Genomic DNA, 22,865 nt, shown 5'->3' with positions numbered 1-22,865 from the left:
GGAACCGGAAGTGGGAGCGATCGCGGCCTGGGGCCTGGCCTGGCCGGGGCGTCGGCAGCGGCGGCCATCTTGGCTACCCGCGGAAAGGCAGTGTGAGGGGAAGAAGTTGTAGGGTGGGGGCGGGAGTGAGGAGGAGGAGGAGGGCCGAGAGCGGAGGGGTGGAGGAGGAGGCCGCGGCGGGGCAGGGCGGGGACAGCCTGCCGGCCGGCCAGCCTGCTGGGCTTGCGGAAGTACTAGCCTACTGCTCACTCGCTACTGCTCGGGCTTCCCACAGCTCCCTCCCTTCCTCCCTCAGGACCGAGGGCGGCCCAGGCCAGTGCATGGTCAGCTAGCTCACATCTCTATCCCCGGCCTCTTAGCAGCACGGAACGGACGGCAGCGGCGGGCGAGGAGGAAGATGGCGGGACGGCTGCCGGCCTGTGTGGTGGACTGTGGCACGGGGTACGGCGGGTCTTCTGGGTGGGGAAACTGAGTCTGGGGACAGCCGGAGGAGGGAGATGAATGGGGTGAGCCGGCCAGACTGGCGACGGGTGGTGCCGGGAGCCTCCCTGGTTCGGTCGCTTCAGCCTTCTGGGACGAAGATCTTTTCAGGCCCTTCCCTTCTGGGAAGGCCGTCTGGCCCACCTGGCTTTCCTTTCCCATCTCTCCTCTTCCTGCCTGTGAACTAGGGGACTCTCAGGGAATCTCCAGGCGTAGGACCAAGGGAAAAAAGAGAAGCGCTCCTTGCGGGTTTTGCAAGATCGCGGTGACAACCCTCAATCTCTAGGGCGTGTGGGTGGGGAGAGCGGAGAACCGGGCTGTGAAAATGGGAAGCTAGAATGGGGGCTTTTGCAGAGGACCCACGCGCCGCCTCTTTTCCGCCCACACCCATTCTTAGCCATCTCCCACTACCCATTGAACCAAGTCAGTTCCAGCGAGGAGGATCTCATGGGGTTATTGCTCTTGCCTCAAAAAAAGTCCCTTAGTGAGCAAGCGCGCTGCAACTTCCTTAGTTTTGTCAAAGCCGCTTCCTGCTTTCCGTCTTTTATAGCCTTATAAGGTAGTTTTTCGTCTCCAACGTTAACACGTCTTATTAGAACTTTCAAAATTAAGCAGGTTGCATAAAGAGTAGATTATGAGTGCTAGGTATCAGTGTGTTTGAACTAAAAAAAATGTTCTTGTGTCCATGGAGGGAGATAATGGGGAGGAGAAGGGACGCACCCTGGAACCTAAACATTCAGTTTGGTTTGTGACTGTGTCTTGAAAGCTGAAAGGAGATAGAAAGGAATGTGTTTGATTAAAGCAATTGTTTCTGATAGTAGTGTGGTTGGCTAAAGTGACTTTTAAAGTTGTAGGTTTGTATTAATGAACCTAGTCAAGAGTTAGAACTTGCTCTGTGTGGTGACCTAGAGAGACGACTACATTTTTTACGCTGTACGTTGCAATACTTGGTGGAGGAAGAGGCCTGTCTGATCTCGAATCCCCCAAACACATAAGTGGTTTTGAGGACAGTTGCCAACCTTTTTCCTCTTATTCACCCTACCACAGTTATTTAAAGGATGCCTCTTCCACGACATTAGTTAGTTTGTATAAATCCCTCCCATCTTAACTCTCTGCCTTTACATGTAATTGTTAGGCAGCCGGAAACAACAAAACACTTAATTTTTTATTTCTTGGAAAACACTAGTTTAGCCTTGGAATTTCTATGTATTTTCTTAGTTGACATCGTATTAAAGTTAGATTTTTTCAATCCGGTCTCACCCTCTTGAAGTGTTTATATATGTATATTTAAGTTTATCTTTTCGTAGTTTAATTGATGAGTACTTGGATGTTAGAGGGATTTTAAAAATTAGAATTGGCTAGCGTGAATAGGATTTTTCAAGTGTATTTTATTGAAGTGACAGATAGTGCTATGTAGTGCTTCATGCTTTAGAAATCACTGTCAGTAAAGCCACATAGTCATTGATCACTGTATAAATAATGCCGTAGCAGCTTAAGGAGGATGCGTCTTTAATCTTTTTATGTATTTATTTTCCTCTTTTGAAATGCAGTTTTGGTTATTTTTGAATAAGTAGTAATTGGTATCTCATTGAACTTAGCTGTCCTTAAGTGACCTTTTTTTCTGAAAGGGCAACCTTGAATTAAAAACACATTTGGAGTGACCAGGAGAAGTGATACAACTTATACCTAGGCTATTTCTGTCTAATATCTCAATTACTAAACCATTACATTGCTATATTGTATATTGATCTCACCTTACAAAGAGAGGTTAGCTGTATATTCATTTATGATATGGGTGAAACTGATTAAAGTCACTTTCTCTATTCAGTGTTTTTACCTTTGCTCACAGTCTGAATTTCCCAATTTGTAGTTTTCTTTATTTTGCTTCTGAAGGTTTTGGGTGTGTCATCCTCTCCCCTGCCAATCCCACCAGTTGGCTCTACTAGACAGCAGTTTAGAGACTCTCACCTTGAGCTTTATTAGAAAAGTCCTTTCTCAGCGCCCAAGATAAATAGCATGTCCAAAAATGACTAGCAGGGAGTTTTACATCTGAAATAACTGTTTCCCAAATGCAAAATGTACCCCTTTAATTTGTACACCCTCCTCCCCCAGTCAATGCACTCACCTCTTAGGTCTCCACAATTACTCTTCTAGAGTAAGTGGACCATTTATAGGTTGTCCATCCCATTTCATTAAAGAATTTAGGCAAAAAGTGGTAGTGTGTTAAACTTGATGGCAGGCTTACAAGCTGTAAATGTTAGGACACATGAGATTTAATTCTAGAACTTTAAATTAAGAATCCTACAGCATAATTCATCATCACCACCTAGGTTGAGGTCATGAAGTATTTTTCAAATACTTAAGGAATTAAGAAAGAAATACTTCCTTCATATCTGTATCACCAGGTCAACATACCTTTTTGGTCCCTATTGGCCAAGTATTGTAGAATAAAGTTCTTGTTCAGAGACAAAGATGTAGGGCTTGGAAATGTAGCTAGGAAAAGTGCCTCATTCTCATGCACAAGGCCTGCTTCAGACCCCAGTCAAACAGGCTGGAGAGCCATCTCCAACGAGAAAAGCAAGTTTTAAAGCTTCAAAAGGATGTAATGCTCCTGTAATAAAGTTATCCTAAGATAGTTTCAGTCTGCCTGTTTCACTCATTTTTCTATTAGGGCTTTTCTTTGCTCGATGTGTTTTGTTTTTACTCAGAAACTGCTTTGGTGGCTTATTTCCACTGATTAAGTAATAGTTAATATACAGTCTTAGTTTACAAGCCTCGGATATATTTATATACATTACAGAATTTCTCAGATCTACCTTTTTTTTTTTTTAAAGCAGTCTTCCAACTGTAAGCCCAAATCATTTTGTTTGCTTTGGTGAAAGTAGATCTTTATAACATCCTGTGGCCAGGTCCTAGAAGTTAAAGACAAGGATGAGTTTGAGAGCAGTGGAAGCCATGGATGAATGAAGGCATACTTGAGAAACTTGACATTCTTGCTTGGATTCTCTTCATAATGTGTTATGAAGTATCGAAGGCAGGAGCATTCATACTATCTTGATAACACATTCATTACAATTCTTCTGGTTGATAGCTTGTGTTTGGAGCAGCAGACATGCTGCTTTTGGGAAGCCGAAGTCCTAAGTCCAGTTGAAGTACGCATCGCATGCTGACTCTGCCATGCTTTGTTAGTGACCTTTAAGTTTATTGTTAAACACAGTTTAGAATTTTTATTTTCAAGATTAGAGTGGAAAGGCTGGCCACTGGTGAACCTGATGGCCAGGATTTTAACTTGTTCTATCTTATTTAACTTGTGACAGCTTTTTTTTTTTTTTTTTTTTAAAGTTAGTTAGTTAGTAGCTGGTGGACTTGGTGCTTGAACTTAGTTCTGTATTTAGGCCTGTAGGGTTCCTTGAGCCTCCTTTCAGAAAACTGTACATCACTCTGTTAGTGAAATTAATCCAGCTTAATTCTTGCTTACAGTACTATTGCAAAAATAATCCTACCCTATGAATTCGATTCAATTAACTGGTGAAATTTTTTTTTTTTTGTCTTTCTTGAGGTTTATTTTTTTCCCTGAAGATTTGAATTTTTAGACTATTTCCTTGTTCCTTTAAAAAAAAGACTCAGGTTTAGAAGTTCTCAGGAAATAGAATTTCGTGAGAGCCATGTGCAACACCTGTGGCGAGTGCCGTGCATCAGCTCCTCACCTTCCTCTTCGCCTTAAGCAGTGCTGTTCGTGTTATGTAGACAGGAACTTAAGTTCCAGGTTAAACCACTTCCCTGGGGTACAACCTGGAGCCTGGAGGACCAACCACTGGTCAAGTGTTTAGAACTTAATTCAAGCTCTGCGCTAGAAGGACCTTTGACATAGAAGTGCTTTGGACACTTGGAGTCCAGGAGCTTTTACTTTTCTCACTTATGATTTAGCAATTGTAATTGCCTACCTTACTTTTATCATGGTTTGTTGCAATTATAATCATCAGTTAGCTCCCTCTTATTATTTTTTGAATTAAAGGGTTTTAAGGAAAAAGAACATCATATCATGTTTTGTGCTTATTTTCTTATCTCACACAGACCTTGGCCTGCCTGCTGTAGTTCTGGGTGCAGTCAGAGTGGGTTTTTGCTTCTCTAAGAGAATGGAAGGATGTACTGCTAGGATTTGGAATTAGGAATGTAGCTAGAAGAATGAGGATTTCAAGATTGTGACCTTGATTGATTAGGATAATATAGGAGTTAGGTTTTTGCATGTTTGTTTGTTTTGTTTTAACATTTATTTTTGGGGGTGTGAATATAGAGATCAGAGGACAACTTTGAAGTAGAAGGAGGTTTTCTTCTTCCACCATGTGGACCCTAGGAATGAAAAGCCTCTATCTACTGGACAGTCTCTTCTGCCTAGGAATTAATTTTAAGAATCTTTAAATTTGGAGACAGAGAGATGGTTCTGTAGGTGAAGGCACTTGTACCTAGCCTGACAGCACACACTAAAATTAATGTTAAAAAAAATTCCACAACAAAAAAACCAGTAGAATTAGAATAGTTGTATTTGTAATGCTATCTGTAGCTGGCCATGTATGTCCTTGAAGAATGAGAAATACAGGTGCTTCCTTAAGTCAGACATTCAGAAGTAAATGGTAGCAGTTTGTAGACTGAAGCTAATGAAATGAGAATTCAAAGAGAAAAGAACAGAGAGATTGAGTATCAGTACTTCTTTAATACACAGTGTGAAACAGCTTTTGGAAGGTCATGATGGGAGCCAGAGAGCCAGCACATGTGGCTTGTGAGTCATCATTCTATTTAGTCCTGTTTTCTAAGAGGAGGGGAATATCTTTACAGTTGTGCTAAATCCCACTCCCCAACAAGTGACAATGGTTAAAATGTTAGCCTGGAGGCAGATGTGTGAAATGGCTACAATGTAGCTTCTAGCAACATTTCCTGCAACAGAGTTCCTCTAATTAATAAAAGCATTCAGTGTGTGTAACTCTATTGGAACTTGTTAGGGTTATAATGACACTACCTGTGTATAATAGGCTTATGCAGAAAGAAGCAAGAACAAACAGTTAAATGCTAACAATACTACCAAATGCACTCTCACCCACCACGCCCTTAACTATTCATGAGTTAGGCAGTGTAATATAGGTGATGTTACTGTTATAGATTTGGTTCTTTATAATAAAGGTGATGATATACTTTGTATTTGGTTGTATAGCTATGTGGGCCTTTAGATCCTAAGACACAAAAATGACATTTCATAATATCACTGGAGCAAAAATGATAGATGACATTCTTATGTTCTTAAGAGGTGTTTTGTGAAATGTTAATGACTTGTTGTTGTTTCAGTTTTTCTCCCAAATCATTCTTGATCCATGCCTTAATTTCAGCTTACTAGCCTTTTCATCCCAGTTCTTTGAAACCAGTAGAGGAGTGGCAGTGAGTTTGTGTACTGTGTGTCTTCTTCGTCCAGGTTCCTGAACACTCAAGAGATGTGCTGATGCAGAACATTCCTTCATTTTCTTCCTAAATGCTTTTGTTTTCTTTTTAGAAGATAATTTATTTCAGTTACTACCTTATAGCAAGCTACACAGTGTTAAGTATAAATAAAGGGTTTTTAAGAAGAGAGATTTAGAATACAAAGACCTTATATTTAGGCTTGATTTTTAAACTGTGAAAATGTAAACTTTGTTTTTGGTATTAGTTGAAACCAGAGAACAAATACTTGCTTGTTTAAAGTTTAGAAATTATTATGTGTCTTGTAAGCTTTTTTTTTTCTTCAAGAATTCATTTACTTTGTGTTACTTTCATAAATTAAGTGAAATTGTGTATTTGGATGGTTTTCTGTGTCAACTTGACACAAGCTGGAGTTATCACACAGAGAGGAGCCTCCCTTTTGGAAATGCCTCCCTGGGATCCAGCTCTAAGGCATAATGATCAAGAGTGGAGGGCCTAGCCCATTGTGGGTGGTGCCATCCCTGGGCTGGTGGTTCTGGATTAAAAAGCAAGCTGAGCAAGACAGGGGAAGCAAGTCAGTAAGTATCACCCTTCCATGGCCTCTGATTAGCTTCTGCTTCCAAGTTCTGCCCTGTGTGAGTTCTTGTCCTGACTTCCTTTGGTGATAAACAGCAATGTGGACGTGTAAGCTGTATAAACCCCTTCCTACCCAACTTGCCTCTTAGTCATGTTTTGTGCAGGAATAGAAACCCTGACTAAGACAAATTGTAATTTTTTTTTAAAGATTTGAGTGAAGTACCTAATGATTCACTTAGAATTAATTATCGAGCTGAGCACTGCACTGAATGGAGTTATGTAGTAGGGAGAGCAAGCATGCATTACCTGTTAGTAGGTCTGAAGCCACAGACCTGTCCCTAGTGACAACGCCTCCAACAAGGCCACACCTCCTGTTAGCACCATTCTACTTCATTCAGGTAACCACAGATGTTGAATGGGTTGTGGAAATCCGCTTTTTCAAGGTCCTTTGTAAGTTTGTTTTTGAGATTGCTAGTCCTCTTTCAGAAACCTTACAGACGTATATACATTTTGTGTATTTACATTTTAAAGGTAAAGATCCTGAGGTATTGAGTAGATCTAGAGCAGTGGTTCTCAACTTTCCTATTGCTACCTCTCTTTGATATAGTTCCCCTTGTTGTGGTGGTGACCTGACCATAAAATTACTTCGTTACTACTTCATCATAACTCTGTAATTTTACTATTGTTAGGAATTGAAAATATCTGATATGCAAGATAGCTGTTGATATGTGACCCCTGTGAAAGGGTCCTTTGGCCTCCAAAGGGGTCGTGTTGAGAACCTCTGATCTAGAGTTTGAGCCCCAGGGTGCAATCCTTCCAGAAACTGTTCAGGAATATACTGTATTCAGTAAGTGGTTAAATTTTTAATCTAGTTTTAAAGAGAATTCTTAAGCATCCATCCTTGGAAAATAATTATCTTTAGAACTATTAAATCTAGTATTGTAAAAGCATTTTAATGTTGATTTTTCTCTATCCCTGGCTAACTCAAATGAATGAGACTGGGAGTATAAGATTTATATTTAATCAAGCTTTATGGCAACTGGCATAACTGGGAAGTTAATAATCTGTTCTGATCCTCTAAACTAATCTGGCTACCTCCCAGCCACGATCCCCAAGGTACTCGCATGTTAGGATTTGTCTGGCTCTCTGGGCTTCAGGTGTTCAGGTGTTTATTCAGCGATGTCTCTCCCCTTCCTCTTGGAGAATCCTTTCATCCTCCCCCTGCCTTTCTCCTCCTGGCTGCTAGAAGTCCAGCCCCATTTACTCTTCTGCCCAGCCATTGGCAGATCAGCTTTTATTGACAAGTCAGAGAATAAATGGGGATCAATGTTTATACAAAGTTCCAAACAGCGGATACTTAGACTAAGCATTACAGTGCCATGTCCTGATTGCAACAAGATAGAGGGTCAGGGAAATCAGCATTTGAGTTATGCAGGGGTCATCTTTACACAGCGCACTGTGACATTATGCCTACAGGTATGAACATGGAATGTGTAGACAGATTACAATGCAAGTTAAGTGACGAATCGTGTGTGGATCACTTCAGTATTCTCAGAATAAATATTGTATCTAATGGACATCTTGACAATTGCAGATTAATTTTAGATAGTTCGGTTAGGAAAATAATTTCTATTAGTTAAATGTTAAAAGGAAAACGACTCTATTTTTGCAGTTTGAGTTTGAAAGTGAGTATCTATGGGAACTGAGTGTGTGGTAGAGCACACTTGTAACTCCAGCTCTGAGGAAGGCAGGAGGAGGGTTACATAGTGAGTCTAAGGCTAGCCTGGGACGCCGGAGACCCTATCAATCCTTTATTGCTAGTGACCATACAAAATACAGTATGATACATAATCGAATTTAAGAAAATTAATTTCTTTGGAAAAAGAAAAGTTACCTAGACTCTGAGGCCTTGTTCTGTGTCTCTGAAATAATGTAGTTGAAATGAAACTGCTTAGTGAGTAGTAGGGCTAGATAGATGACTATCTGGAACACATGACATATTTGGGGCCGTTTTATCTAAAAAGCACGTGAAGTTCTAATAGAGACATGTTATAACATTTACTGTTCAAAAGTCTTTGCAATTTTGCTTTATAATGAAAGGGTAGTGGAGACAGCAAATAACTAGTAAAGACTGAAACTTTAGAACTCCTTTAAGGGGCAGTCGGATGTGCTGTGTAGATTTTGGAAAGTTGTCTTTTAAAGCTGAGTCCGTTTATCCTGTGGCTGTCCTCTCAGTATGTGTGAAGGACTGCTCACTTTGTTTCAGGTTCTATTGCAATATGAAAGCCAATTGTAAAACAAAAGAAGATTGAGCTTTTAAAACAGGGAGATGAGTTTTAAAATTGTTGGGAAGACTGAGAAGAATCAAAAGAAATATCCCTTAGTTTTGCTGTGGACATTTGGATACAGTAACATTAACAAAATTACTCCAGGGACTGTAAAAGAAAAATTATTGAGTGCAGGAACAAAGAAGGAGAGTCCAGGCAAAGATGTGCTGCGGGAACAGCATGCGACCTAAGCCGAGCCCTTGCTGCACTCAGGATTCCAAGTTCGGATCAGACTAGCTGGAGTTAGAGCATATATTGGTGAGTTTGTATCTGATGTGTGATGAGTTATTTCCCTTTCCTCCCATACAAGACTAAGGTTTTGCTTCCTACCAAGACTTAATTCTCCTGAGTGGTTCCTCCCGACAGCAGAAAAGATAAGAAAATAAGAGTAAATATACAGTGCTTTTTGTATTCCAGGCACTGTTCTAGTTGCTTCCCATATGCTAGCTAACTCATCATATACTTAGGCTCTTCTCCAGTGTAAACTTCTTGGCAGCGATCAGACATGTTAGGTGTGATGTGTAAAACTGAGTAGTTTTTAGCCTGTTCACTAGGTAATATAGTCATCAGTCAGTTGGGTGCATTTTCCTCACTCTGGGCTCACTAGCAGTTCATTCCTTCTGCCCTCAACACTTGGCATATTCTTTCTGATTCACTTTCTGTCTTTATGGATTTGTCAACTTTTGGGATTTCACAAAAAGTAGAAGCATAAAATTTGTGGCCTTTTGTGTTTTACTGCTGTGACCTGTGATGTTTGTGATGATAGACAAGTATTGCCTTATGGATTGGGAATTTTGGAAAAGATTATTCCAGGAATGGGTAGAGATGTGGGTAAAACATTGAGATCTAGGTCATAATAGCATGTAAAGAGGTCTAGGGAGGACACGTAATTTGGGAAGGAAAATTCACTGATTCTTAGAAAGTGAAGTGCTGTGTATTGTTTCTTTTAATTTTATGGGAGCCTTTTGAACTTAGATATTAGAGGATTAAAATCTGTCTTTGTGATCTTACAGTCTGTCATTATTGATGTGTGTAGGATCAGGATCTAGACTTCAAATGGTAGAAGCATCTCTTTATTTTATTTTAATTTAAATTTAATTTTATTTTATTTGATGGTGGGGTTCTTGCTGGGTTAATATAGATTAGCCTGAGACTAGTTCTGATCATCATGTTGGCCTTAAATTCAAGGACCTTCTGCTCTAGCCTCCCCATACTAAGCTTCCAGGAGTGAGCCATTGTTCTTGTCTCACCTGTGTCCTTTTGATCCTAAGTTTTCCCAGATTCCAGGAATTGAACTTGAAGGAGCTTGAATAGTTGTCTCTGTTCATTGAGGGTTCAGATTTTCTCTCAATATTCTACCAGGCTTTTTGTGTAAGGTTGAACATTTACTAGCAGGTAGAGAGAAAAAGCTTGGCGTTGTAGAATTAGAAAAGCTTGCTAAGCAGTTGTAATTTATTTTTCCAGCTAATATTTGCTGCAAGCTCTCTGTGAATTAGCTATAGCATTCTTACTCTAAAGTTCTTAATTGATTATAGAATAAAGAGAAAGCAGTGTCCAAGTTAAAGCTGAGCTTTTTAACAGCAGGGTATATTGAGATTAATCTGTAGATATCTTTGACTTCCACCTGGATAATCATATCTTAAGATTGTATACAATGTGTCATGCTATGTAAGGATAGAAGCAGTTTTTTCATAGGCTTTCAGCTGCTAAGAAAGTTTAGAAAACCGGTCTCACAGACTCAGTGGGGTGAAGACTTTCCATTCTAATGTGCTGTGACCTGTGTTTGTTGTGTTGTGCTGTCTGTTTTAAAGTTGCTGAAAGAAAATGAGTGTCACTTAGACTTCCTAACTCTAGTTCTGGGGATTGAACCCAAGGTGTGGTTCATATTGTATAAATCCACACCACTGAGGTTCATTCTGAGCCTTCTCATGTTTGATTTGGGGGTAGGTAGAGCTGGGGTCACAGGCCCATACCGCCACTTATGCTCTGCCCCTTCTGAATCATCTGCTGTGTTCAGAGTGTTACTGTGTTTGCTGTTCTTTAGCTTTTATCACAGCTCATCTTATCCAGTTCATTTTAAAGTGTGATCCGTATTCCTTTAAGTGGTTTCATATTTATAATCTGTTGGTATTTTCAAGTATGTTATTAGTTATGAGATGCTTTTGAAAGCAAAACATGCACAAACTACTTAAATAAAATAACTTGGTCACCTGGGCTCTAGTGTTTCTTACCCTGCTTTCAGAGTGCATTTAGGTTTCCTGACTCTGTCACTGTCATTGAGCTGTTAGGTTTCTTCAGTGGTCTTTTTTTATATAGGAAACTTTTTTTTTTTTAAACCTAACCGGTTTCCACATGTCCTTGGTTGTTTCTGGTGATTCTTCCTTGTTATAAGATATAAAAGTACTCTTTACTTCATAAAAGCAAGGCTAGTGGCCAGTCTTTATCTGAAGGCTTAAACACTTTGGGATTGTCTTCTGGTCTGTCTGTCTGTCTTTCTTTCTTTCTTTCTTTCTTTCTTTCTTTCTTTCTTTCTTTCTTTCTTTCTTTCTTTCTAAGAGCTGTTTACTTTATTTATCTGAGTACGCTGTAGCTGTCTTCAGACACACCAGAAGAGGGCATCAGATCCCATTACAGATGGTTGTGAGCCACCATGTGGTTGCTGGGAATTGAACTGAGGACCTCTGGAAGAGCAGCCAGTGCTCTGAACCACTGAGCCATCTCTCCAGCCTGTCTTCTGGTTTTTCACATGAGGAGTTTACACAGGACTGAATGTATGGCTGATTATATATACTGTTCAGGTCGAGGAATGAGAGGATCTGATCCAATTTTTTTTAAAGATTTATTTATTTTATTTAATGAGTACGTTGTAGCTGTTTTCAGACACACCAGAAGAGGGCATCAAATCTCATTTCAGATGGTTGTGGGATTTGAACTCAGGACTTCTAGAAGGAGCAGTCAGTGCTCTTAACCACTGAGCCATCTCTCCAGCCCTTGATCCAATTTTTAAAAACTTATTTGCTTATTTATTTAGTTAGTTAGTTAGTTAGTTTGTGTGTATTGGGCATTTTGTCTGTGTGTATGTCTATATACCACATGTGAGCCTGGTGCCCTCTGAGTCCCAAAGAGAAGTTGGATCATCTGGTTCTGCAGTTAGGAATGCTTGTAATTTGCCACATGGGTGCTGGGAAGCCTAAGTCACTGGAAGAACAGCCTGTGCTCTTAACTGTTGACTCATTTCTTCAGCCCCCTAATTTTTTGTTTTAATTTAGTGGGGACTTTATTAACTATTTTACAATGGACTAATTGTAGGAAAGTCGAAACAAGTTTGTACTCTTATCTTGTAGGCAGTAGACTATCATTTTAAGATTTTGGGGTTAGGCAGTGATTTGTAGAGATTATTCTCTTCTGCTTTGTAGGAGTTCCAGACTTGAAAGCAGGACATCCTGTTTGAGGGTTTGGGGCTCATACAGTTTGAGGTTATCTTGTATTAGATAAGTCCTCCATGTCATATGGTGTACTACTCCATTCCATTTACCCGGCAGCGAGAAGGTGTACCATTGGCCCTCTTCCATTAGTGCAGTTCTTCTCATTCTGTGGGTGCTGACCCTCACAGGATTGCATATCAGATATCCTGCACATCAGATATTAATTACTATTCATAACAGTAGTGAAATTACACTTATGAGTATCATCAAAGATAGTTTTATGATTGGGAGTCAGTACAGCATGAGAAACCGTGTTAAAAGATCACAGCATTAGGAAGGTTGAAAACCATTGCATTAGGCAACTTATTAATAACCTGGACTCTTATGGTAATGTTCAAAGTTAACGTTGTTATCTTATTTCTGATGGGGTCCCCGTGGGGGAACATGTTCATCAGTTTGTGGGGGTTTTTATGTATGTGAGCACTTCCAGTTACTGTTTGCAGACCTGTGGACAGTTCAGAATTGTTCGCTTCCAGCTATTATGGGAGTTTTGTGGTACCCCAGTCTCTTCCCCTCCCCACCTGCCTCCCTCCCCCCACACATAAAGATTTGACATTAGTAATACATTTTGGATTGGAAGAATAAAATACTACTGTGTTGTGAAAGGGAATCAGATATAAACTGCAATATAAGTCTCAATTGGCTTATAAAATGGTAAGTTTGTAATAAAGTTATGTATGTGATTTAAGATGGTCTAAGTAGTGGACAGGTTGGAGAGAATATGTGGAAAGTAGAATTGGCTCGGGTACTTGTGTGTGCTGTGTCAGATACCATGGTAAATAAAGACTTTACCCTGCTATCATGTTTAACCCTTGTGAGAGCCCAGTTAACTTTTTCTACAGTCAGAAATTAAGAATATAGAGGCAGTTGGTTGTCTGGAGAGGTTGTGGAAGTTTTCAGCCAGAGGCAGTTGGTACACAACCTGCATTTTGCAAGATGAACAGGGTGTAGCGGTTGTTCTGGGCTGGAGGGCAGTCATCAGATGTAGTCAGAGCAGGGTTAACAGAGGCTAGTAGCATGAGATTAGATGAGCTTTCAGAGGCTGTCAGCAGTTCTATGGCTCCAGACTAACACAGCATCAGAGCAGCTTGGGGTTGGGGGTTGGGGAGGGGGCGTTCTTAGGCATCACATTAAAGGAGCAGTATCGTGTTTGAGAGTTTTCCTTCAAACAAAACAGGCATAGTCAGTGGGAAATATTGGAAGGTTTAGGTGACAGAGCAAAATCATATTTTGGACAGTCTGTGTTTCTCCTAATATTTACTGGTTGAATGTGTTTGGCATACTCAATTTTTTAAAACCTTGTTTTGGGACTGACCATCCCAAAAGAAGTGCTTTTTTTCACATTTGAAAAGTTTTCTGCAGATATTATCAGAGTCTAGTGATGTCACAGCAAATTTAGTAAGTTTGCATATAGAATAATACAAGTTGTGACTGGCTCTCTAATGCTTACTTGTCATTAACAGTGCGCACATCTATTTTATAAGTAGCTCTTAGCATATTGTCAAAGTTTCATTACAGTTTCTAATTATTATAATTTTTATTAATATTTTAATAGTTTTTATTTTTATAGGTGAATATCGGATCAAAACATTAAAAATCACTTTAATAGTATAACACTTAAGTGATATGAAATGACATATAATTTAATAAAATCATCTCACCTCTGTATCCTACTTGTTTTCCTCCTGTAGATGCAACCAAAAATTACTTATGTCATACATTTTAGAAATATTTTGTGTCTAGATTATCAAATGTATTTTTTTCATTTATTCATAATTTTCAATTATTTCATTTTTATGTAGATATAGCACACTTTGCTTATTGTTCTGTACCTTGCTTTGTTCAGCTACCCCAGTATATCTGTAGTGTTCCAGTCGGTTCATAAAGGGGCATAATAGCCACAGTGTAAACTGAGTGTATTTTGCTAGTTTCCCTTTGGACATTTCCAGTCTCTTGCCATTACAAATAATGTTATAGAGAAGGTTTTCCTGTATTGCTTCACACATACAGTAATAGTCCCCTATTATTAGTTGATTGAAGTGGTAGTGGTGGGTGGGATGGCTCAGTGAGTATAGGTGCTTGCTGCCAAACCTGACTACCTGTAGACTTCTGTCTCTGAATCCCTATAGTGAAAGAGAGTGAGCTTATCTCTGAAGGTTATTCTCTGACCTCCACATGCTGTGGCTTGTGTACACACAGTAAATGAGTAAACTTACAAAGGGAGAGTATGCTGTCAAGCATCATGATCTGTGTTCAGTCTTTGGAACCTACATGGTAGAAAAGAGACCCAGGTTATCCCCTGACTTCCATACCTGCATTATGGTGAACACCTATGCATACATACATGCATTCATACATACAAAATGTACATTTTTTTTTAAAGCTGTGGGCATTTGAGTTTATAGCTTAGTAATAGAGCACTTGCCTATCTTGTGCAGAACCCCATAGTTTGGTCCACAATACAGCAGAAAGAAACAGAACTACAGACATATTTGATTTTGATAGTTTCTCTGTGTTAGAGCCCTGTCCTTCCTGCAACTCGTTTTGTAGTCAGGTTGACCTCAAACTCACAAGAGATCAGCCTGCCTCTGCCTCTCAAGTGCTAGGATTAAAGGTATGCACCACCATTGCCCAGGAAGTGATTTTGATAGTTTTCAAGGCAGAGATGCTGAATGAACTAAACTTTTGAATATGTATGTACAATGAACTCTCACTTTTTAACAAAAATTGCAGAATACATATTGAGGTTAGTGAAATTTTATGAAATTTTTATTTTGCAGATATACAAAACTAGGATATGCTGGAAATACAGAACCACAGTTTATCATCCCATCATGTAAGTATTTCTTTTACTCCGTGATTGAACTAATCTAAATGTCTTCCTCATTATCAAAGTGAAATAAGTCATTAAGCATGCTTTTATATCAGAATCAGGCATTTAGAAACATGATTGCCTATAAATGGAACCTTATTTCCAACTCTTAAATTTCAGGTCTTTACCAAATCTGCTAAGTATCTCTATAAGGAAAACAAAACAAAACCCAGTAGTGAATTGATAATTAAATAGTCTCTGTTTGAGGATTTTGCTGCTACCCCTGTGTGTGTGTGTGTGTGTGTGTGTGTGTGTGTGTGTGTGTGTCTGTGTGTCTGTGTGTCTGTGTGTATCTGTAACTGGTTATTAAGTAGCACAACTCTAGTACCTGTAATTCAGCTAAGGTGACCATCCTTTGGCGGGAGGATGCCGTTACTGTTTGCAAGACCTGTCCTATAGACAGTTGGTGCAGACACCAATATTTGACAGTGAAGAGCCAGTGGTCCTTAACTCAGCAGCCTCACTGCTCTCTGATATAAGCTACTATGCTTGTAACATTGTCTTGGGAAACTTTTGTTCTTTTCTGCTTCTGTTAACCTTCTGCTGATTGTAACAGTTTTAGTAGATTTAGGTTGTTAGAGGTATTTTTATTAGTAAAGATGTATAGTACCCTCAGCATTATTTTTGTATTTTTGATTTCCATCATCTGAAAGCTGTTTGCATGATTATGAGTGAAGAGTTGAACTTACAAAATTAAAACCTAATTAGACTACATGGCAGGGTTTCTTTTAAAACAATGTTTTTATTTTTATTCATGTGTGTATGTGAGTGTCATGTGTGTATATACGGGCACCATATGTGTGTATGAGACACAGGAGAGTATCCAGTCCCCTAGAGCTGGAGTTATGGCAGTTGTGAATTAATGAGTGTGCTGAGAACTAAATGTGGGTTTTCTGGGTGAACTGTAAGCTCTCTCAATCACCAAGTCATCTCTAGTTCTGAAAAGTACATAATAGATTTTACCTCTGGGAAATGACACAGAATTCTGAAATTCTTTAAAGGGATTACTTCTCGTATTTAAGATTAAAATTTAGTAGATCTCCATTGGATAAAAATAAATAAAGATGCAAAGAAAGCTTGTTTTTAAAAGTTCTTTTTGTAGGTTTTCTTCTTTTATTGGTTAATGTTATTCATCTTTAATTTCTTGACTGTCCACCAAGTTTTATATTGACTTTATAAGATTAGAATTCTATTTTTAACTTATTGTTTGTATGTTGAGTATGGTTGCATAGTTGTCATAACATGCATGTAGAGGTCAGAATACATTTCTTACAGGTCTTATGTCGACCTTAGGTCATGAGATTTCTGAAACACGTACTTTTACCCACTGAGCCATCATTCTGGCCATACAGGATTCAGAGCTAAGCGAAGGGTTGGTAGCAAAGGACTGCAGTTCTTATTGTTTGTGAAGCTGAAGGGGGCAGGTTTCAAGTTTAAGACTGGCTGGATAACTTAGTAGGTTGTGTCTCAAAAGTAAAAAGTCTATAAGGGCTAGGTATATAGCTTGGTGGAAGTATATACCTGAATGCGTGAGACCCTAGTAACACATATACATCCACATAATTAGAATCAAAATGGATTTAATAGTTTTTGGAAATAGAGCTGAAACAGTCCCATAGTAATACCTTTTTGTGGTTTATACTTGAGGACTTGCCTCTGAGATGAAGCTGAGGTGCTGATGTACGAAAGGCCAGTTTCTTACAGCTTTTGTTCCCTAGTTAACAGTTTTAAGTATTCTGGATCATGCTTATTTGTTGTTTTTAGCAACATTTTACAGTTGAAGAAAGCAAGTTAAAAGTTGTTTGATTTGAAGAGATGAAAATTTAAAATGTCTAATTAACTTACTTCAAAGGTATTGCCATTAAAGAGTCTGCAAAAGTGGGTGATCAAGCCCAGAGGAGGGTGATGAAAGGCGTGGATGACCTAGACTTCTTCATTGGTGATGAAGCAATAGAAAAGCCCACATATGCAACAAAGGTATGTTTCTAAGAGGGTTCCAGTCAGCTGCCGGCCTGTCTCACTCTTGTGGCTTTGTTGCTCTCTCCAGACGAGTTTTCTGTTTCTTGTTTTAAAATTTTCACCTGTAACTGACTGTAGACCAGGCTGGTCTTGAACTCAGAGATTTGCCTGCTTCTGCCTCTTGAGTGCTAGGATTAAAGAAGCTTAAAGCCAGGATTAAAACCATCTGGCTCTGCTCTCCTCTTCCTTTCAGCTTTAACATATTGAAGTGGGTGGATTTACTTTTCCATGCCCATTGCCTCTCAGGGATCTCAGTAGGGATTGAGTTTTCTTTCTCCACATAGCTACATCTAGAAAGATTTCTTCATTGATCAGATATTCATTTCTTCTAAGTCACGTGGGAATATTGTTCTTCCTCTTTCCTCCCCTTCTGTCTATCCCTTCATTGCTATAGAACTTACACAGTAAAGCAAGTAGTCTTCATTGTGTAGCTTAGAGAATGTATGCGGCTGATTGTACCAGGTAAGAGCAAATCTTGTAACACATCTTCCTGTGTCTTTGTTCATAGCTAACTACTCTAGCCTTCTTGGGAGGTAAACACTTCCAATCATTCATTTCCTCCTTCGTGCTTTTCTTCCTTTGTAATGTTAAATGAATAACTATACCCTACTATATGTAAAAAATACAACATTAGGGTTTTGCTTTGTGCTGAAAAGAAAGTAGTAAGAAACAACTTCTCTCCCAGGGATATATTATGAAGTGAGTAAAAGGGAAAAAAAGCAGGATAGGATGTTGTAGGTGTGTGCTACAGAAGTTGTTATAACGTCTAGTTGGGGATTTAGCAGTTCTTGAAGGATAAATTATTGAGCTGAGTCTGGAGTTAGGTAAGATGTGCAGATAGTCATTAGGCAGAAACCAGTCATAAGAAGGCTTATGAGGAAGACAGGGAGCAGCATAGCTTATATGCCTGAAGTCCAGGGGCATCATGAGAGCCAGTCCACACACAGGTAACATCCATGGATATACTGGATCAACAGTGTTAATACGTTCTGTTTGACCTTGAATTTTGGCTGTATTTCTTTCTAGCTTTATGGTATTCAATGACTTAACTTTCTGTACTTTAGTTAGTCTAGTTGGGGATTTAGCAGTCTATTTATCTATGCAATGGAGCTATTAATAGTTCATGATTATTGTGGACCTTATTTAGAGGAAAGATATAAAGAAATTGTTGTAGTGCTCAAATCGTGAAGAGAAATTAATTGAGGGAGGCATGTATGTTTCTAAGACAATGATGATGGCAAGGAATGTTCGTGACTTGGGCCAAGGCAGAAGTTCTCAACCTTCTTAATGCTAAGACCCTTTAAAATAGTTCCTCATGTTGTGATGATCCCCAACCATATATTTTGTTGCTGCAATTATGAATTGTAATATAAAGACCTGATATGCAGGATATCTGATACTCAACCCCCAAAGGGTTCATGATTCATAGGCTAACTGCTGGACTAAGGTAAATCTAGTAGGGATAAAGAGAGTTGAAAGGCATGTAGGTACGTGTGTGTTTATTCACATGTGTACATTAAAATGTTATAGAAAAATTCAAAGCTAAAAGTAAAGGGCTGGGTGTGGTGTGCATACCTTTAATCCCAGCCCTTGGGAGGCAGAAGCAGAGGCATCATCTTTGTGAGTCTGAGGCTATCCTAGTATATATAGCAAGTACCAGGCCAGTCAGAGCTGCATAGTGAGACTTTGTCTCAAAACAACAATAAATCAGTAAAATTAGAGGAAAAATAAATTGACCCCACACATGCCTGTCACTCAGCTTTGGCAGTTAACAAACTTGTAACTGACCTTACTTTGCTATTCCATTCCTAATTACTTTCTAGTCATTCACTTAAAAGTACTTGGCCCGTTAACAGTATTTTGTGGTTTTAGTCAGAGTTTAGTACATTTCTCTTGAATGTTTCCTAATTGGTAAATGTTTGGGTCATGGTTAAAATAAGGACCTTCCCCTGGATTTAGTAGTTAAGTCTCATGAGTCTTCTGCCCTATAACTTCTTTTTCTGTGTTTGTATTTTATTCTTATTTCTTGGTTATTTACTTATGGGGGAAAATCAGCAGTCTATTAAATTTCCTATATTCTCATCTCTTGATTGCACTTTTATTGTACATTTGCCATGATCCACCATTTCTTGCTTTTTTATTGTTGGTACAGAAATCTAAAAGTCTGAGTCAGAAGTATGCTAAAGTTTAAAGTTTATTTTTTGAGACTATGTAGTGTATTTGAAGTACCTGTGAGGCAGCTCACATGTTTTGAGACAAAATAATGTGCAGGCTTTGGAGCTCAGAAACAAGATGGGTAAGGTAGAGAGAAGGGGAGGGATCAGTTACTTTGGACAGTGAGCGATGTCACCTAGGGGAGTCTACAGCAGGAGAAAAGCCTGGGAAGTGTACTAATTAGACTTGAGTGGAGAGATACAGAGAGGTACACAGCATGAACTATCCAATAAGATGTCTGCAGAGGTACCATTTTAGAAATACAGTGGAGCTGGATGAATGTAGCTTTGTGAATGGTAGATCAGGAAAGACTGGCAGATGGAATACTATTTCTTGAGGTTAGGCTATGACTTGTGGAGGGAGAGATAAAAAGGTAAGATGCAGAAGTAAGATGGGAGAGACATTTAATGCTAAATATTGCTTAGAAAACTGAAAGGGGCATATAACATGGTCTTGGAGAAAGTTGTAGGAGTGCATTCTAGAAGACAAATTGGATGGGGTGGGAGCTAGAGAAAAGGTTCGGTGGGTTTTTTCATAGGGCCCTCCGCTCATAACCACCTGGCACTCCAGCTCCAGGGGTTAAGATACTTTTTTTTTTCTGAACTCTCAGGCACCTGCACTCACATGTACATAACACAGAGAGAAATAACCATGTATACAGAAATACAGGGAGTATTGCTAACATTGTAGTAGAAGTTTACAGATTTGGTGAAGTAGATTCAATTTCTCTCTTGAAATTCTTCTTTGTCTGTGAAACATACAAGGCATTACCTGCTGCCTATGGGAAGGGTTTCTAGGGAAAGCTGAGATTGGTGTGGTTAGAACATTGACAGAATCAACTCTATGGAGTGTCACATGAGCAGAGTGGCTAGTGTAGATGGCCTAGACAAGGTGAAGTGTCTTAGGTTGGGTTTCTCTTGTTGTGAAGAAATTCCATGAGCAAGGCAACCCTTATAAAGACAAACATGTAACTGGTGTACAGTTTCAGAAGTTCAGTTCATTATCATCATGGTGGAAGGCACGGCAGCCTGCAGGCAGACATGGTGCTGGAAGAGCTGAAAGTTCTGTATCTTGAGCTGAAGGAAACCAGGAGGAGGCTTGGATTTCACAGTGGGTGGAGCTTGAGCACTAGGAACCCTCAAAGCCCCTCATATCTAACACACATCATCCAACAAGGCTACACCTATTCCAAAAAGTCCACATGTCCCAGTAGTGCCACTTCCCATAGGTCAAGTCTGTTCACACCACCACACATGCCTTCTACTGCATGTACTGCAGCCAAAGGTGTTGAGGACAACACTGGATAAGCTATCCATCCAGTCATTGCTGCTTACGGATTGAGTGTGTGAAAGGGTATTTGTCACAGAGATTCGGGAGCTTTCTTGGTGCCTTTTTAAAAATTTCAGTAACATTTTCACAGTGACAGCTAGAGTTTGAAAAAGAATGTGTGTGATAGGTGTTTATTAAGTAGTTAGCTAGCATGGTTCAGGCACCACAGTAGCCACAGGAAAAAGGCAACTTTGAAACTTGAAGGGAATTACTTCTTTTAACAATTCCTATTGATATGCTTTGCCTGATACAGCTGTTAACAGTGGAATGGATTAGACATTGCTACTTTTTTTTTTTTTTTCTTGCTTTAAAAGTGGATTTGGATGTTCGTGTGTACAGTGTTTGGTTTTTACATAGCAACAACCCAAATTGGCAACCCAGTTTTTCAAAGAAACATTGTCATGAAGGAATGCACTATACACTGATGTTGAAAATTAGATGTATGCTAGCACATGGTTTGGTGTGTATCCTGTGTATCCTTGTGAGTTTTAACCCTCACAGACATACTTGTGGATTTACTAATAACCTAGGATTCCCCAATTCAACACAAACCTATATAGCCTTCTAAATTAAATCCTAAATCCTTAATTATTATTCTAGCATTAAATATTGCATGTTTAACAATTTTTTTTATTTACTGATTTGCTACTATTATTATTTTTAGGTGACATTTCTCTGTTGCCTAGAGTATTCTCAAAGTTGGGAGCTCAAGCAGCCTTGCTTCGGGCTCCTCAGTAGCTAAAACAGTGAGTGTGTGCCACTATATCCAGATACCAAGTGTGTATTGTATGTTAGATACACAGCGGATATCAGCTAATGAACTAATAATTAGAGATTAAGGAAATTAGGATAAAGTCAACATTTTTGACGTATTCATCTTATGTCTCAACCACCTCAATGTACATTGTAAAAATAATTTCATTTCTCTATGTATATTTCTACTTAAGCATGTATAGTCTCAGGATGACCTTGTGTTATCACACATAAAGAAATACATCTATTTCTAGTATCTACTAATGAGCTAAAAGTCTGGTTTTGTATCTCTGGTTTCAATTTTTTGACATTAATAAGACTTAATTTGTGAATTTTGTTTTAATAGTGGCCAATCCGCCATGGTATAGTTGAAGACTGGGACTTAATGGAAAGGTTTATGGAGCAAGTGATTTTTAAATATTTAAGGGCAGAACCTGAAGATCATTACTTTCTTTTGGTAAGTACACATTATGATTTATTGGGGACTCTCCCTTCTTCTAGATGGGATTTTGTAAGCTCAGGATGGCTTTAAACTCAGGATCATTCTCCCTTACTTTCCCAAATGCTGGGTTAGCCTTCTAAGAACATTTTACTATTTCTGGTATAATTAGCAAGCATACTTTATCATTTAAGTTGTTTTGTCTGAAAGACTTTGTTATGTAAAACTGTGTCATTTTTTAGACTATCTGGCTGCAGGTACAAATAGCAGTGTGGCCAAACACTAAAAATCATGTAGATGCTTTTGATAATTAATATGTAATCATTAAGCGATCACCTGTAAATAATTGTTTTGTAGCTGACAAAATACTGTGAGGGAAGAAAGTTTTGTTTCAGCTCAGTTCCTGAGGCTCACATCCACAGTTGTTTAGCTCTCTTGCTTCTGAGCCTGTGCCTAGTGAGACAGAGCATCTCTGTGGGAAGCAGCTTCTCTTATTTGTTTTTAAAAACTATTTGATGAGAGCTGCTAACTTCCTAGTAGAATAAGTGAGCGTTTCGTTCCCCTTTATCTTCTCACAATACACAATGGCTGCCTTTGTGTCTTCTTTTTTACTTGAGTATGAGTTTTGCTAGTCTAGGGTTCAGTGTTTCATTGTGGTACTTTGTGAATACTATTTGTAGCTGGACTGTAAAGTGAAAAGAGCATCACTGTGGACACCTATATGCCTACAACCTAAGTGTAATAATTAACATTTCAGTATAAGTACATTTAGCATAACAGTTTTGACATGCATTGGTTTATCCATCTGTTAATGCATTTTGGTTTTGAATCACATCAAAATAAGCTATGTACAGATGAGAATCAATTCATGCTTAAACACTTAGTATGTCCATCATCGAATAGTTCATTATTGGTTTATATTCTTT

The 22,865-nt window shown here is 39.0% G+C and overlaps 1 protein-coding gene across 2 annotated transcripts in view; it reads left to right on the top strand.

Moving 5' to 3' along the window:
* Positions 1 to 36: 36 nt before the first annotated feature.
* Positions 37 to 22,865, top strand: part of Actr3 (actin related protein 3) — a 42,144-nt gene continuing 19,315 nt past the window's right edge. Inside the window, exons 1-5 of one of the 2 annotated variants that reach the window (XM_087581741.1) lie at positions 37 to 92; positions 296 to 441; positions 15,094 to 15,149; positions 17,038 to 17,162; positions 21,847 to 21,957. In XM_087581741.1, coding sequence (XP_087437867.1) covers positions 398 to 441; positions 15,094 to 15,149; positions 17,038 to 17,162; positions 21,847 to 21,957 — 336 coding nt within the window. In that variant the 5' untranslated portion in view covers positions 37 to 92; positions 296 to 397. 2 annotated transcript variants of the gene reach the window in all.

This window comes from Rattus norvegicus, chromosome 13 (assembly GCF_021556685.1).
Source record: "Rattus norvegicus strain SHRSP/BbbUtx chromosome 13, alternate assembly SHRSP_T2T, whole genome shotgun sequence".
NCBI lineage: Eukaryota > Metazoa > Chordata > Mammalia > Rodentia > Muridae > Rattus > Rattus norvegicus.
The sequence above is the reverse complement of the archived record's forward strand: the minus strand, read 5'-3'. Positions and strand labels throughout refer to the sequence as shown.